The sequence below is a fragment of the Daphnia pulex genome, chromosome 7 (genome assembly GCF_021134715.1).
Source record: "Daphnia pulex isolate KAP4 chromosome 7, ASM2113471v1".
Classification (NCBI taxonomy): Eukaryota; Metazoa; Arthropoda; class Branchiopoda; order Diplostraca; family Daphniidae; genus Daphnia; species Daphnia pulex.
In genome coordinates, this window is record NC_060023.1 from 967315 (window position 1) to 982512 (window position 15198).

General features: G+C 39.4%; 2 protein-coding genes and 1 long non-coding RNA gene across 4 annotated transcripts; 1 reads left to right on the forward strand and 2 right to left on the reverse strand.

The window, feature by feature from the left end:
* Positions 1-2113: 2113 nt before the first annotated feature.
* Positions 2114-5036, reverse strand: LOC124197008. 2 transcript variants are annotated; one of them, XR_006875922.1, is made up of 4 exons: positions 4811-5036; positions 3861-4078; positions 3160-3760; positions 2114-3047 (listed from the first exon to the last, which is right to left on the reverse strand). It is a non-coding gene; the product is annotated as an uncharacterized LOC124197008 (long non-coding RNA). The 2 variants fall into 2 exon arrangements; XR_006875923.1 differs by having other exon boundaries at positions 3861-4039; positions 4811-5035.
* Positions 5037-5313: 277 nt separating this feature from the next.
* On the reverse strand, positions 5314-8538 carry LOC124197009. Its single transcript, XM_046592262.1, has 5 exons — positions 8278-8538; positions 7850-7955; positions 7551-7721; positions 7162-7446; positions 5314-7089 (listed from the first exon to the last, which is right to left on the reverse strand). The coding sequence occupies exon 5, from the start codon at positions 7087-7089 to the stop codon at positions 5932-5934; it is 1158 nt and encodes a 385-aa protein (XP_046448218.1). The 5' UTR covers positions 7162-7446; positions 7551-7721; positions 7850-7955; positions 8278-8538; the 3' UTR covers positions 5314-5931.
* A 174-nt stretch (positions 8539-8712) lies between these two features.
* Positions 8713-13802, forward strand: LOC124197010. Its single transcript, XM_046592264.1, has 19 exons — positions 8713-9039; positions 9100-9573; positions 9631-9787; positions 9843-10000; positions 10065-10269; positions 10334-10500; positions 10583-10754; positions 10820-10995; positions 11065-11230; positions 11304-11470; positions 11535-11703; positions 11760-11929; positions 12000-12153; positions 12218-12384; positions 12453-12612; positions 12695-12861; positions 12938-13106; positions 13168-13323; positions 13395-13802. The coding sequence occupies exons 1-19, from the start codon at positions 8986-8988 to the stop codon at positions 13457-13459; spliced, it is 3273 nt and encodes a 1090-aa protein (XP_046448220.1). The 5' UTR covers positions 8713-8985; the 3' UTR covers positions 13460-13802.
* Positions 13803-15198: the final 1396 nt, after the last annotated feature.

Here is a 15198-nt window from a genome sequence, read left to right on the forward strand (position 1 = left end):
TACTGCTATCACACCAACCACACCACGTCAAATGCCTTACTAAATTCATCACCATTCATCCTTACGATAAAGGTAAGCATCAATATCACCTATCACCACGCTACTGAAATACTTCATGACACTTTCTTTAACATTCAGGAAATTTACCTCAACCTGAGGAGTAATAATGCTGAGAATACCATTTTTCCAGTTTTGATCATTAACATTTCAGTGTGCTTCTTAGAAAAGGTAAAGATTGATATGCTTTATTCATTTTTATATTTTCACTAATGTAAAACTTTTTTTTCACAGAGTACGCAGTTTCTTTATGGAATCGTGTGGTCCTGGCACGGAGATTATTGAGCCAACGCTGGCTTTTTTCCAAGACCAACGTTCTGCTCCATCCTTATCTTCCCGACGTACGCTCATCCAGCTTCTTACACAAAAAAAACAACTTCACTGACGAGTTGGAACACTTCAGTGGTCGCTTCCGTGCCGCTGTTACACACCTGCAGTCATTCACCACTTGATTATGCCCAGGTATCCAACAATTGACTTATTTTCGTAGGTTATCTACTAATAGTCTAGTTGCGTTAAACTCTGTGTGTGTAAAAGTTTCCAAAATCAGGCCCTTCTTACGCACAAACAAAGTTTTACTTTGACGTTTCTTTTTTCTAACGCTAGATGGCTTTTTGAAAATTTGCATTTGTCAAAACAGTCAGTTTCAGTTACTTTGCACATCTCTTTAAACATTTATTGGCAGTTATTTTGTTGAAATATTTAGTGATAACTAACCGTAACTATTCCCCCAACAAAGCTCACTTGTTAGATTTTCGATATTTGATTTTTTATTTCTACTTCCGGTTTACTCATTTCAGTCTGTAGTTTAGTAAATATTCATCTGACGTACGAAAGAACCACATATTCGTGATCCTCGTCAAATTTGTGGTATAGTTCATGTTTTGTTTTTTACGTATTCGTACTTCCGGTTTCGAAAATTTTCCTGAACTATAGTTCAGGAAAATTCTCGATTTTGGCCAAATTTTGGATTCCGTTTAAATCACACCTAATCGACCCCAAATTTCATGGGGATCACGAATATGTGATTTATTTTGACGACAGCTCAATGGTTGAGGCGCTGTGGTTACTTCCGGTATACTTCCGGAATTTTTTTTTAAAAGACTAGCAAGTGAACTTTGTTCTGTTTACAGTTTTCAATATTGCAAGCTCGATTTTAAGTTAAAAAATTGCATCTTTAAATCTTTGAGCTGAAAAACTTGATTATTGTTTCTATCTGTATTATGTAACTTTTATTGGCATGTCACTAAATAAGAATTGTTTTCTCTTTATTCAGGTAATGCACGTCGAGAAGATGGACACCAAAACGTCGACGGTATCTCCAAAATGTCAGCGCGGATCATCATTTGTTGTTGGTAATATTTGTGTTTGTGTTAGTTAACCCGTTGTCTGCCACGCCTTTGTTCTCCCCTAGCTCCTTAGCATTGGCCGCGCCGAAAGGCCCTGTTAGGCAATGCACCATAGGGACTTCCCCCTTGTCAGCCCGGACTTGTCAGCAATGGCAAGTCCCACCTTGGCCATGGATCCTTCAGACGTGGCGCGTAGAGTAGTAGAGTACAACCTACGGGTTGTATGGCGTGGCAGCCAACGGGTTAACTTAAGTGTATGTGTGTATGTATATGTGTATGTGACTGTAAAATGTGGTGGAATTGTGGGTGGAGGTGGGATATTAAAGCAATTCCTTTCATGTGTTTGTTATATATTAACTAAGACACAATGAACCAAGTAATGTTCAGAATTTCAGTCGTACACATAGTCATATACTCCAGTTTTATACAAAATACAAGTGATGTCTCAGGATTTATTTTTAATAAACTTCTATTAAGAGTAGAAGACAACTCGACAACTCTTTTGTTACACGTAATTTCAAAAGTTAAGAGTAAACATTAACGATACGTTTCTCCCGTAGAAATTCGTCTAAGTACCAGATTGTCCCTGTGCAGAGTGACTAGAGCACAGAGTCAACTCCAACATGTGAAATAGGCAAGATAAAAAAAAAATGAAAACGTCGCAATGTCAAAGGCTTTTAGATGGCAAGAGAAGTCGTACAAAATGATTACCCTGATAAAAATTTATTTTCTCAAAGATCAACAATTCCTAGTGACTAGTAATTTTTAAGATATGACCAACAAATCTGAAAATTCGACTCTAATTTTTAGAAGCGTCCCTGTTGTGAGTTGGAGAAGCGTAGGTTGTGGTGTAATTTTCAGGTGCCTCAGTGGTGTAGTAACTCATGGTGGAGTAAAACTTCAGAACTTCGGTGTAGTAGGTCGGAACAGCGTTAGCAGTGGTAATACTCGGTTGCCTTGGATACGTACTTAGAAGTCTCGGCATAGTAGCTTGGGGATGCGTAAGCTGAAGTGTAAACCTCCGGGACCTAGGTGGTGTAGTAAGCGGAAGTTTCTGTTCGGTAGTAGCTTAGAGAAGAGTAATACTGATGTTCGTCGGTGTAGTAGACTGGGCAGCATTGGTTGTTGTGTAATATTCGACTTCTGTGGTGCAGTATCTAGGTGTAGCGTAGGTTTTGGTGTAGTAAGCTATCGCATCAGTGTAGTTTTTCAGGTCAACTTAGTACGAAGGAGCAGCCGTTGGGTAGTAATACTTCGCCTCCTCAGTTGTGATGGTGGAGCTCGGTGCAGAGTAGTACTTGGACACTTCGGTGTAGTATTCGCTAGCTTTAGTGGAGTAATAAGCCGGAACCTCGGTGTAGTAGCTGGGAACAGTAGTACTCGGGGCCTCGGTGTAGTAGGACGGGGCAGCTTACGTAGTCGTGTAGTACTCCGGTACCTTGGTGGTGCAGATCGGGGCATCATAAGTTGTGGTGTAATATTCTGGTGCCTTGGTGGTGAAGTAACTGGTCGTTGCGTAGGTTGTGTAATAAGACGGCGGCGTTGCGGTTTGGCACCCGCCATACTAAGGAGACATCAGTACACGAGTCGTCGACCCAGCCATCAACGATTACACACCCAACAGCAACACGCCATAGTAAACTATACAATTAACGAATGTAAATATTAATATTAAGTTACTGGCATATGAACAAATAGAAAAACAAGATTGATACCGTACAAAACTGGATGAAAACAAAAACAGCATATTTACCATGATTGCGAACAGGTTATACGATGAGATGAACAATCCAGTTGTTGAGAACTATACGCTGCAGTTGTTGCCATGTTGGAGATCCTCACTCAACTAATTTCTATCACCTTTTCTCTCCTTTTAAACGACTTCATTTTTCTAGACGACTCCTTTTACGCAGAGTAATACTTCGGGGCGTCGGTGTAGTGGATCGGGGCAGCGTAGGTTGTAGTATAGGGCTTACGCGCTCCGCTGTTGTAAAAAGCTGGAGCCTCAGTGTAGTAGCTAGGATGGAGTGGTAGCTAGAAGCCTCGGTACAGTAGGCAAGGGCAGCATACGTAGCCGTGTAGTACTCCGGTGACTTAGTGGTGTAGTACTTGGAAGCCTCGGTGTAGTCGGCAGGCTCTTTGGTGATGTAGCCCGTAAGCATCATAAGCTGCGGCGTGATGTTCTGGAGCCTTGGTTGTGGAGTAACCGGTTGTTGCGTATGGTTTTGTTGAATAGTAAGGAGGCAGCGTTGCGATTTGGTATCCACCATACCCAGGAGACATCAGCACAGCAGCAGTCGACCAGTGAACGATACGACAACCAACAGTAGCACGACACAATAAATAACAAGAAACTAAATAAATTGAAACATTAACATTCAATAACTGGCATGTTAAAATTTAGTAGAAAAGTGGCATTAAGACAAAACTCCGTGTAAAAAAAAGAATATTTACCCATGATTGCGAGCTGGCAATACGATGAAGAAAGCAGTTGGTGACCAAGGCAATAGTGCACTGCAGTTGTTGCCGTGTCGGAGTTGTTCACTCGACTAATGTCTCTGGCCTTTTTCGTCTCCTTTATATACGATTTTTTTATCACCCTCACCTCTTAAGCCTTGCGGCTATTCTACCTGCTTGATAATGATTCAACACGTGTCGTTCTCACCCAACCTCTACACCACATAAAATATAGATAAAACATAAAAGTAACCAAATTTAAAAAACAAAAGTGTCGAAAAATATAACACGTGTCGTTCTAACCCATCCTCTACACCACTTTAATTGCATTGCATGGTTCTCACCCAACCTCTACACCACTCCACAGTTCAGTTCTCACTTCTCACCCAACCTCTATACCAATTCACGGTTCTCACCCAACCTCTACACCAAATATTCGAATTCGAAAAACCAAATATTCATTATCTCCGTGAAATTTTTGGTCGATTTCATGTGTTTTAAACGAAAACCCAAATTTCCCGATATTTTCTACTAGGCAGGAAATCGACTCCAAATTTCACGAGGATTCCGGTTATGAGGTTCTTTTTAACGCCAAATGAATATTTATAGAACTATTAGCTAATTTAGAAACCAGAAGTAAAAAAAAGCACACTATAAAAATCTAACAAGTGAGCTTTGTGCCTTTGTTGGTGGAACAGTTTCTGTCAGATAATACAAAAAAAAAAAAAAATCAGTAACTGACAATAGATTTTTTTTTTAAGATAAGCAAAGGACCAGAAATTGATGTTTCTGGCAGCTGATAAATTTACCCGAGGCTATTGTAACCCATTTACTGTTAGAAGAAAGAAATGTTTACTACTATGTTGCAAACAAACCTCGATTGACACTCAATTGAAATAAAATAACAAACAATATTAAACAGAGAACTGAAAAATTGAGATACTCACACACAATTTTTCTCAGTGTATGGTCATCACCATCAATAGTAATCTTTTGAGGAAGTAGACGTCCAAGCCAAGTTGAGACATGTCTCACTGAGTTACTGGTAATCAGCTGCTTCTTGAAAGGGAACAAAACAAATCAAACACTGTAATTAAGTCACACTTTCCTTATTTCACAAATTCCAGAAAATGTCTATCAAAAAAGTCTTTAATGTAAGATCATAGCAACGGTAGGCGGCAGCCATTACTGTTATCATGTCTCAGAGGCACCTGGTGGCAGATTTGAGACCTTCTTTCGGTTAACTGATTATTCGTAATAATGTTACCTGACAGTTTAGAAAAAATGAGTAGGATTGTCCATTTGTCAACTAAAATTTATTTTCCACATCTATTGCAAATTTGGCTGGTCTTTATTTTTTGTTTTTCTAATTCAGCTACCAGTTTCAATAAAGGGCGTGTTTCCCTGATAAGTTATTGCTATGCACGCAACAAAAATGAATTAAATGTAATTAAATCAAAGAATTCGGTTGCTATTATTTAATTCCGTGCCATACAACGTTTTTTAATTCATTTGTTTCTAACTCTAACAGTCAGTCAGGTTATGAATCTGACTTAACACATAAACAAAGAAACGCAAACAAAATTTAACGGAATGATGAGGACAGATGAAATATGATAGGGATTTTACACAACAGTCTAGATATTTAAAAAACGATCCCTTATTTAACTCAAATCCAAATGAAACACACGAAAATGACAATGTTTAAAACTTCTCTGTGTTACGGATTAATCAATAAACAAAAAATGCAGTAAAGAAGACGCTAAATTTACCCTACCCGTTTTTGTGGATAACGTTGCAAACGAGCAGTTTCTGCTGGATTCAAACACTCTAGAATGGATCAACCAGAAGAACATTTATTTTAATGGAGACCTGGACAACGCCAAATCGTAGTTGTTGCTGACCAATTTGTTGATTCCGTTCTTAGGACACAATCGGTAACGATATTCATCCCGCACCGCTAAAATGGAATGGTTAAACTGGTATACAATACCACTAACATATCTGTTTTTTCGTAACTTCTATCTGCACTTTATAAAGCTGACTTGTATCTTCTAGTAAGTTGCTGCTACTGTTGCTGAGACACGTTTAGATTGATATTGGCACGGGAAAAAGGCAAACGACTGTTGACGGGATTGTTCATAACATTGATTTGAGACCACCCAGGAAGACTTTGATATAGTAGTTCAATGCAACGATCCAGACTTAATGGCACCATGTCAGTTATTTGTTGCAGTTGTTGCATGAGTTCGTTGGGCATTTGGATTCGGTTAATTCCCTCTGTTGTCTCGGAACTGCACAAAATCGAAGGGAGCATCTTCATTCCGCTTCTTGGCACGGTTCCGAACTGTTCCTGTTCAGATTCTTCAATCCATGGCACATTAGACTTCAAAACTGGTTTGTTGCTTGGAGGTTCTGATTGTTGTTCCTGGAAGGATTGAAAATTTGTTTGCGCGAAATGCGGTTGAATAGGATCGTCTATGTCATGACATGGCAGTAGATTTTTACAGAAGGGATCCGTGGTGAAATCGCAATATGGAGTCCGAGCAGACAACTGAGTGCCGATAGCAGGCACTGATGTGAATTGCTGTCGCTGGAGCCAACACTGGCACATGTTCTGGGGACTCCATGGGCAAGCCGTGGTCGAATCGATTCCTTTCTCCTGAGACTGTAGTGTCGCGTTTTGAGCAGGAACGTGATTTGTGGAACTAAGAGGAACACACTGACAGGCATAAGAAGGGTTGTTTTCATCCAATTGTTCCATCACCTTGCTCAAAAGAATCATCTGCTGTTGTTGAAGTGGAATCGGATCACCAGACATCGGATCATGACTCAAAGGCGTGGAAGTAAATTGTTGCAATGGCATTGTCAGAGCATGACTTAGTGTTACCTTTGCCTGTTTGTGTTGTAAATATGTTTCATACGGGATTTCTTTAAAGTAAAACATGATAGTATCTGCGAGTTTACAGTATTCGGAGAGCGAATCGGAAATGTCGTACATGTCACTCTCCAGTTTCACAACAAAACCCACTATATCGTGATGCTCCAACAATTTGGCGTAGACATCTGGAGTAGGTGCGATTGCCAGAGCGATTTTATGCCTTGTATGGGAACGCAGTTCAGTGTCCAGCGATTGTTGCCACTCTTTGGACGGTTGAACAGAGCTGTCGGCTGTGATCTGAATTGGTTGAGGAGGCAAGGCAGTTGTTGAACCAACCGTATCCATCTACATGAGTAAAAAAACGAGTTTTGGTTACACAATAATCCAATGGTTGAAAACGCTGACTAGAAAACATACATTGGCTCATTAACGGAGGTGCAGTTCGAGTACGAACAAGCTGCAAGCCGGGGCCAACTGAATGTCTTGTTTCCGGGGGGACCACGATTAGTGACACTGGAATCAAAAATAGTTGCCCAACTTCTATTCCTGAAGGTTGCCCAGGTGCATTAAATTTTGATGAAAGATTGATTCCAGCTATCAAAGCGTTTTTCAAAAAAATCATCGACCTTTGCTGCTGAGGTAATAAAGGCATTAGCAAGCCACCCCGCACAGCACCACATTGGTTCAATATTGATGAATTGCCTTAATTGATTTGCATGACAATCGAAAAATAATAAATCGAAAATAAATTGGGTGACCTACAAAATCAACTACCGTAATATACTGAAGGCCAACACGACAGTTACCTTCATTAAAATGTTGATTTTCAAGATCAGTGCAGAACAAGCCGCCAAAACTGCTACAGTCTTCCCAAACAGAAATTTTCTGACACGAAGGCTAGCACTGAGCTACTTGACACGGTTTCCCCTTCTGGAAATTCGTCATGTGGTTGAAAACATTTGTCAAGGAAGAGTACACTATTGTATAAAAAGGTATATAAATAAAAACATAAAAAGAAATATTCAGAAATTTGTTATTGAGGGAAAATTGGACCTCAGGTTGTTCGCACTTGTGGGAAGAAGAATGAAAGTTTCTGTTGGATCACCTTGATTTAGACAGTTGCTGTTCTATTAGTTATTCCTGTGGTGTAAGTGGTAGGTCCTGTGTTAGACTATTGGAGACTCGATGACAAATGGCTTGAGTATGTTCTCCTGTATATAAAATAATTATTTGATTTGAATTTACCAAAGCAATCTTGATTTTCAATAAATCTTTAAAATAAATAAAGGTAAAGTTTCAATAAAATTTTGCATTTCTCAGTCTCGTTGTTGTTATCTAAACACAACACATGTGACTAAGATTATAATACAAATAATTGATTGAGTGTTAAAACTTTTCAAAACTGGCAAACATCTAAAATTTGGCAGAAAAAACAAACATCCATTAGGCAAAAAGGAGCAATAGCAGACTGCAAGAAATTGATAATATCTTTATAAGATATTGGTTGGACATTGGTCAGATACAAAATATTACCCTTTTCTTATAGAAGTATTTTGTGACAGCAGCAAAAATCCCAACGGTTGACCAGGGTTGACCTTGCAACTTGTTCATTTACTTTTATGAAACAATTTGAAATAATCATTAATCAAAGCATGGTCACAGAAAATTCATTAAACACGACGAAACATTTGAATTGCATCTGACTAATAAAATTATGAACGAACAGGAAATAACAGTGACCTTTGGACGATTTTTGAGAAAAAGTGAAATGTCAAATCCAAACGTCTGTCTGCTGGCTAGGGCTTGAGTTGCTACTAGTAACTAGTGTAAAATTCTTACACGAGAGGGAGCGCGCACTGTAAGCATTGCATATTTGCAGCAACAACATGTCAACAACGTTAAAAAATTGTTTACCACCTATCAGCATTCACGTAATCATCTAAAGCAGTCTAAAGTTTACTTGGAATACATGCACACGTGAAGCAAAAATAGGAAAACGGAACGGAAATGTCATTATTAACGCTCCGATTCTTTGACAGACCTTCTCAGTTTGCCGAGTTTACCCGATAAGGACCACCTGTCCAGCTGGACTTCAATGCAACAGAACGGTCTGAATTGGTTTTACTCGCTCAAAAATGTTAATATACAGTGTGACTTGAACGAATGACGACGTTTCTGCCAACGTTTCACGTTCAGTTCAGTTTTTAGCTCCACCAAATCTACACGATTAACTACAGAAAAATGAAATTGCTGGGAATCCTTGCTTTCCTAATCGTCTACTTGACCTTCACTGTGGTAACAAGCTGAATCTGAGCTCATCAGAATTATTTCGTTAATGGTTTCATTTTCTCACAGAAAGCTCAGCAGTCAACGTCCAAGATAACAACGTCAAAGACAAATGCTACATCGACTATAAAACCGAAAACGACATCGTCGAAGGTGCAGACGACAAAGAAAATAATACCATCCACGCCCAAAACAAATGCCACCACAACGTCAAAGATCACGCCAAAGATGAATGTTACGACGACGTCGAAGAAGACAACCACGACTAAGAAGACTTCTGCTACTACAACTCTTAAACCAAGTGTTACAACGACCGTCAAGAGACATGTTACGACAACCACCCCTAGCCCGGCGAACATTCCGAAATTTTTCGTGTGTCGTGACACGAACTCTTCCGCAGCTACAGGGATCCTCCTGCCGTATCAGAACATAACCAGTGATGAAGCGATCGATTGTGCATTCTTCATCGTCGCACCACCTGACCAACAGATTCAAATTACTTGCTCGACTATAAACATCATAGACTATAGCAGTTATTTCCGCGTGAGTAGTGTTAATTAAATTTGTGTGATTAAAATTGGCTATTTGTTTACAACGTAGATCGCTGAGTACGCCGATTACGGGTCCGAAGTTATAGTGAACCGCGATTATTATTCAATCAACAACAGTTTGTCTGTGACAACATCATTTGACTACTCGGACTGGTTTGAATGCAAGTGGACCACACTACCCCAGGATAATACGACCAACTTTGAACGTAATTATTCTATTTTCAATTTTGTTCACACAAATTTATTCTATTGAATCTTTAGTTTGCCGTCATGCCGAGGCAAAAACGACGAACGGGACAATCCAGCCTTTGGGAGGAGATACGACGCCGGATAGAATTTGTTCCATCACCATCGTCGCTCCTTCTGATTATCAGATTGAATTCTCATGCTCTTCTCTCAACTTTTCTGGCTATTTATTGGTAAACTTCACACAAACACCGACAATATCATGAGATCGCACTTTTACAATAATTAATTTCATAGATTGAGAATGTCCTCGACGGTTCAGCTAATTCTGTCAAGGAAGGAAATCAAAAATACAATAGCAGAAGCACCTACGTAGAAGTATTAGGCAGGAAATATTATTCAATCAACAACAGGATGACCGTGAAATCTTCGTTCGGATACCAAGCCAGGTTTAATTGCTCCTACAGGGCAATACCCAAGGAGATAACAACTGAATCTAAATGTGATTTATAATTCAGACTGATACGTTAACGTAAATGCTGATTTCGTGTTTAAATTTTTCACAGTTTGTCGTCACGCAGAGGCTACAGCAGCTAATGGGACCATTTCACCCATAGCGGGAGATACGAGATATGTTAGAAATTGTGCCTTCCACATCAAAGCTGCTCCTTATCAACAGATTCGAATCATTTGCTCTGCCATCCTCCTCACTGTCTCTGACAGTTATCTGAGCGTGAGTCCATTGTTACACGATAATTAATTATCCAATTGACACAGTGTGATGTAAGAACTAAATGAGCCGCGTAATTGATTAGATTTATGGGATAAACGAAGACACTGTAGGCAACGGACGTTTGCCCGTTGTAAATCGAACGTATTATTCAACTCCTTACAATGACGTAACCTTAAAGTCTTATTTCGGGAAAAACGACTGGATTAGTTGCCAGTGGACGACCACAACCAGGGAGAATACGACGAGTTTACAAAGTAAAATGTGACCCAAGATTTTCAATAATACGAAATTATTCGACGTTTTATTTCCTCGTTACCAGTTTGCCGTGACAGTTTAATCGGAAGCCCCGGAATGACCAATGGATCCATCGAGCCCTTGGCCAAAATGAATAAGGGAGAACAAAGAAGTTGTCTCGCCACTATAAGCGCACCTGATGGTTACCAAATCCAGTTGTCTTGTTCGGCCGTCAACGTGTCATCCGACAGTTATTTCAGAGTGAGTGGATTTGAGATTCAATTATCCTCCTTTCAACATGTAAAACTTTCCAAATTGGTCTAAATTCAGATTCTAGGAACGATAGACGAAGAAACACACCCATCACAGGAACTGAACAGAGTGTACACCTCAAGTTTAAGCAATAAAATAATGATCTACTCTGTATTCAGCCAATCAGATTGGTTCTATTGCAAGTGGAATATCGTCCCTAGAGAGATTACACAGAACTCTAAACGTAACTATACTATTTGGATTTTAAAAATTCATTTTTCGGCTAAGAAATTATTGATTTGCGTTTCAATCGGCAGTCTGTCTTCACGCGGAATCGACAGTGGCCAACGGGACCATTACCCCCCTAGAAGGAAATACGGGACTGATGAGAGAATGTCCGTTCGTTATCAAAGGTCTCCCCGACCAGATGCTGCAAATATCTTGCTCTACTCTCAATTTCTCCACGCCTGATGGATACTTGAAAGTGAGTCCATTAAGATAATTATTACATAAAATAAAACATCGACGAAATATTTCTGATGCTCTAGATCTCGGGAATAATCGACTACCCATTTTCCGAAGATTACGCGATTGAAAACCGGATGTACACCGCAATAACAAATAACGAAATAAATATCTATAGCATAGTGGGGAACGAAGATTGGATTGAGTGCAAGTGGACAACTACACCAATGAAGAATACGACAGATTTCAAACGTGAGTTCCCTTCGTTCAAGAAAACCCATAAACTTTAACAACTTTCTTTTCTCCAGTTTGTCGTGATGAAGTGGCCACATCATCTAGTGGGACCATTCAGCCCTTAGTGGGGGATACAGGACCGAAAAGGGATTGCTACTTCTCCATCCAAACGACTTCTTCTGACCAACAGATTCAAATGTCTTGCTCAGCCATCAAATTAAATAGCAGCAACAGTTATCTATACGTAAATCTTATTTATAAACATTTAAAAAAATCAAGCTCTCGTATCAAAGACAAGTGGATTTTAACGACAGATCGACGGAGCTGTCGACTACCCTTTGAAACTTGTACTGAACAGAATTTATAGTTCATCCTATGAAATTTCATTTGATTCTGGAATGGCCAGAGGAGACTGGATTGATTGCAAGTGGAACATAACGACCGTGAAGAACACAACGGATTATAAATGTGACATTATAGTGCAAGCAAAAAATGGTAAAAGTATTTACGTAACATTTTTAAAATTTGCCAGTTTGCCGCGACAGTGCGGCTAGAACGGCCAATGGAACCATTCAACCCCTAACTGGTGATCCAGGGCCATTAAGAGAATGTTATTTCTCGATCTACGCACCTCCTAATCAGCAAATTCAGATTTCATGCTCTACTCTCAATCTTACTAGCCCTGGGAGTTATTTTACGGTTGAGAATCTTTGTGTTACTGTCGACAAGAATACATCCCAATTCAATGCCATATCAATTGATTACAGATCTCCGGAATAATCGGAACTGCGAACCCACTTCTACTGAACAGAGTTTATTATTCCTCATATTTAAACCAAATTGAACTTCAATCTGGAATTAATAAAGGAAATTGGATTGACTGCAAGTGGACGACAACACCTGTGGAGATAACGCCAAATTCAAAACGTGATGAGGGATCGTTTAAAATAGTTATTAGGATATAATTTGATTTTTAAATGATCGCGTATATGAATGCTTTCTTCCGCAGTTTGTCGCCACCAACGGGCAACAACGCCCAACGGGACTATTACACCATTAGGGATGACATTGGGAGAGCCAAAAAGAGAATGTGACTTCAACATCAAAGCAAATTTCAATCAACAAATCCAGTTTTATTGCTCTGCCGTCCGCCTCAGTTCCGGAAGTTATTTGAATGTGAGCAAATCTTATTAATTATATGCAAATCATTTTCTTGATAACCTTTTGCAATAACCGCTGGGCTATATACCAGTTAGACGGAGTGATTGGACAATCAGAAACTGATTCTGCAGTTATATTAAATCGGGTCTACTATTCAACACGCAGCAACGATTTGCGTCTGAGTTCTAAAATCGGCAGCTCAGACACGTTCAACTGCACATGGAAGACGATACCCTTGGAGATAACATCTCAATTCAAACGTATTGGGTTCATTGTTGTGTGCATTTACGAATTCAAAATTAATTAATTTTTTGGTTACAGTTTGTCGTCACGCAGAGGCAACAGCGGCCAACGGAACTATCACCCCCATAACAGGAGACAAGAGAAGTTGCTTCTTCCTTATCAAAGCATCCAAATCAAAAGATTCAGATATCTTGCTCTGTCCTCAAATTGACCAGTACTGGAAGTTATTTGAGTGTAAGTTGATTGAAAATTTCCTTGTCATTGACAAACTAAGTCGAAATTCAAACTTCTAATTCATTACTCAGATCAAAGGACTAGTCAAAGGTGCAAATCCGCCCATCTTAAACCAAGTTTACACTTCAACTATTAGTAATGACATAACCTTGTCATCTTCATTCGGCAAATCAGACACGTTCAATTGCAGCTGGACGATTACACCCAGATATTAGACTAGGATATTTTCATTGCATAATCATATTTTTGATTTAATTATTTCCTATTTAGCACTTGAAATTGAGGCCTTTCTTCAATTTCAATTTGGTTTGACTTTCAGTCTTTAATTAATTTCGAATGGCTTCATTGCACGTGAATATTAATGATGTCAACATTTCCTATTTAGCACTTGCAACTTTTTAACTTTCAATTTGGGTTTGGCTTATAATCTACATATGTTATTACTTTAAATTTTAATCAATAAAAGAACATGGGTCGTCTCTTCGTGCTGTAATCATTAAAACCCCGTAGAGATCATTAATAAAGCAAGTTGCTATGCAAATTTCCTTTCGACGCCGCAGCCGTTCCAAAAAACATAAACAAATTTGTTGTTCAAAACAACGTGCGACATACTCTGTTGCTGCATTGGTAAGGCAGAAAACCCAATGACATGGGACCCAATAAAAACAGCTCACTCCTCCATCCTTTCAGCCCTGCAGATTTTGACGTTATCGACTTGCTACATCACCAGTCTCGCCCTACATGAGCAACTGGAACAGCTAAAAGCAACAATTATGTAAGCAAACAGTCTATCATTAACCGCCCCAAAAGCCAGCCCAGAATTATTATTTTTCTACTCTGATCGTTACCCACAAATTTCAAGGTCGAAAATCCCAAAAGTTATCCAAGATAAAATCAATCATCTTGAGGGCGTAATAGCCGAAATGGAAGGTGAAATATAGCCGGATAGACGGATCTATTTGAATAATAAAGGGGACTTTGTCTGGCTTTGCAGATCGTATAGTAATCACACGTCGGTGGCCGGGAAAAACGTTTCGGGCTGGACAGCTGGTCGAGGAAGACATAATTTACCAACTGCCAATTCGTTTTTTTGGTTACTTATCTCCCCATGACAATTTAAACAAATCGAATCGACATTCCTAGAATGATTTGTTACAGGTTACTAAGGTCGTGATACTCCAAACTCTGCTGTTCTAGATATGTGAGGGTTATAATTCAGGTTCACGCAGTCTTCTTTTTCTTCACAGGAATCGAAGCGGTTAGATTTTTACAAACGCGCATCAAATACCCAGAAAACTCGACGCCTAGTAAACACAGAACGTTAGAACGGCTGCCCTTTCAACTGATCGACTTTATTTTTTTTTAACTGCAAAGAGGAAAATGTTCCTGACTGACGAATCGATTTTCGTGATGTGTAGGGAACTCTCTCTCTCTCTTGTCCGTGAAAGGCGATAGCCCATTAAGTTCTTATTTATCTCCTAGCTCTACTCCATTTGCGATCGCGTTACACACCATCCCCTCCTGATAGATTGCGTGTGGGAACGTGTACATTTGATGAACGCTAATCAGTTCATAACGAGCTATATCGCCAACGGGGTGTATATAGCTGGTACAAGCAATTGGATCAGTTGGAACGATCAACATCCTGAAAACGTTGACAAATTGGTGCAACATTTGCCGCGACCTTGAGTCCGTTTAATGAATTCAAAGTGCGTCATCCCAAAACTGTGTGCGTCCCATCCGGTTTCGTCATACAAGAAAATCTTATAAAACGTGTCAAAGATTAATGTGAACAAGAACATGATGGCGCGTTCGTTTTCCAGCAACAAAATTCGAACGCGAAAACAAACAAACAAGAACAAACTTTTCCGTGCT

Coding starts and splice junctions, on each gene's coding strand:
- LOC124197009 (XM_046592262.1), bottom strand. CDS start 7,089: ATGGATACGGTTGGTTCAACAACTGCCTTGCCTCCTCAACCAATTCAG.
- LOC124197010 (XM_046592264.1), top strand. CDS start 8,986: ATGAAATTGCTGGGAATCCTTGCTTTCCTAATCGTCTACTTGACCTTC. Junction 10,755..10,819: donor GAATACGACGAGTTTACAAA/GTAAAATGTGAC, acceptor CCTCGTTACCAG/TTTGCCGTGACAGTTTAATC. Junction 11,930..11,999: donor GCAGCAACAGTTATCTATAC/GTAAATCTTATT, acceptor TTTTAACGACAG/ATCGACGGAGCTGTCGACTA.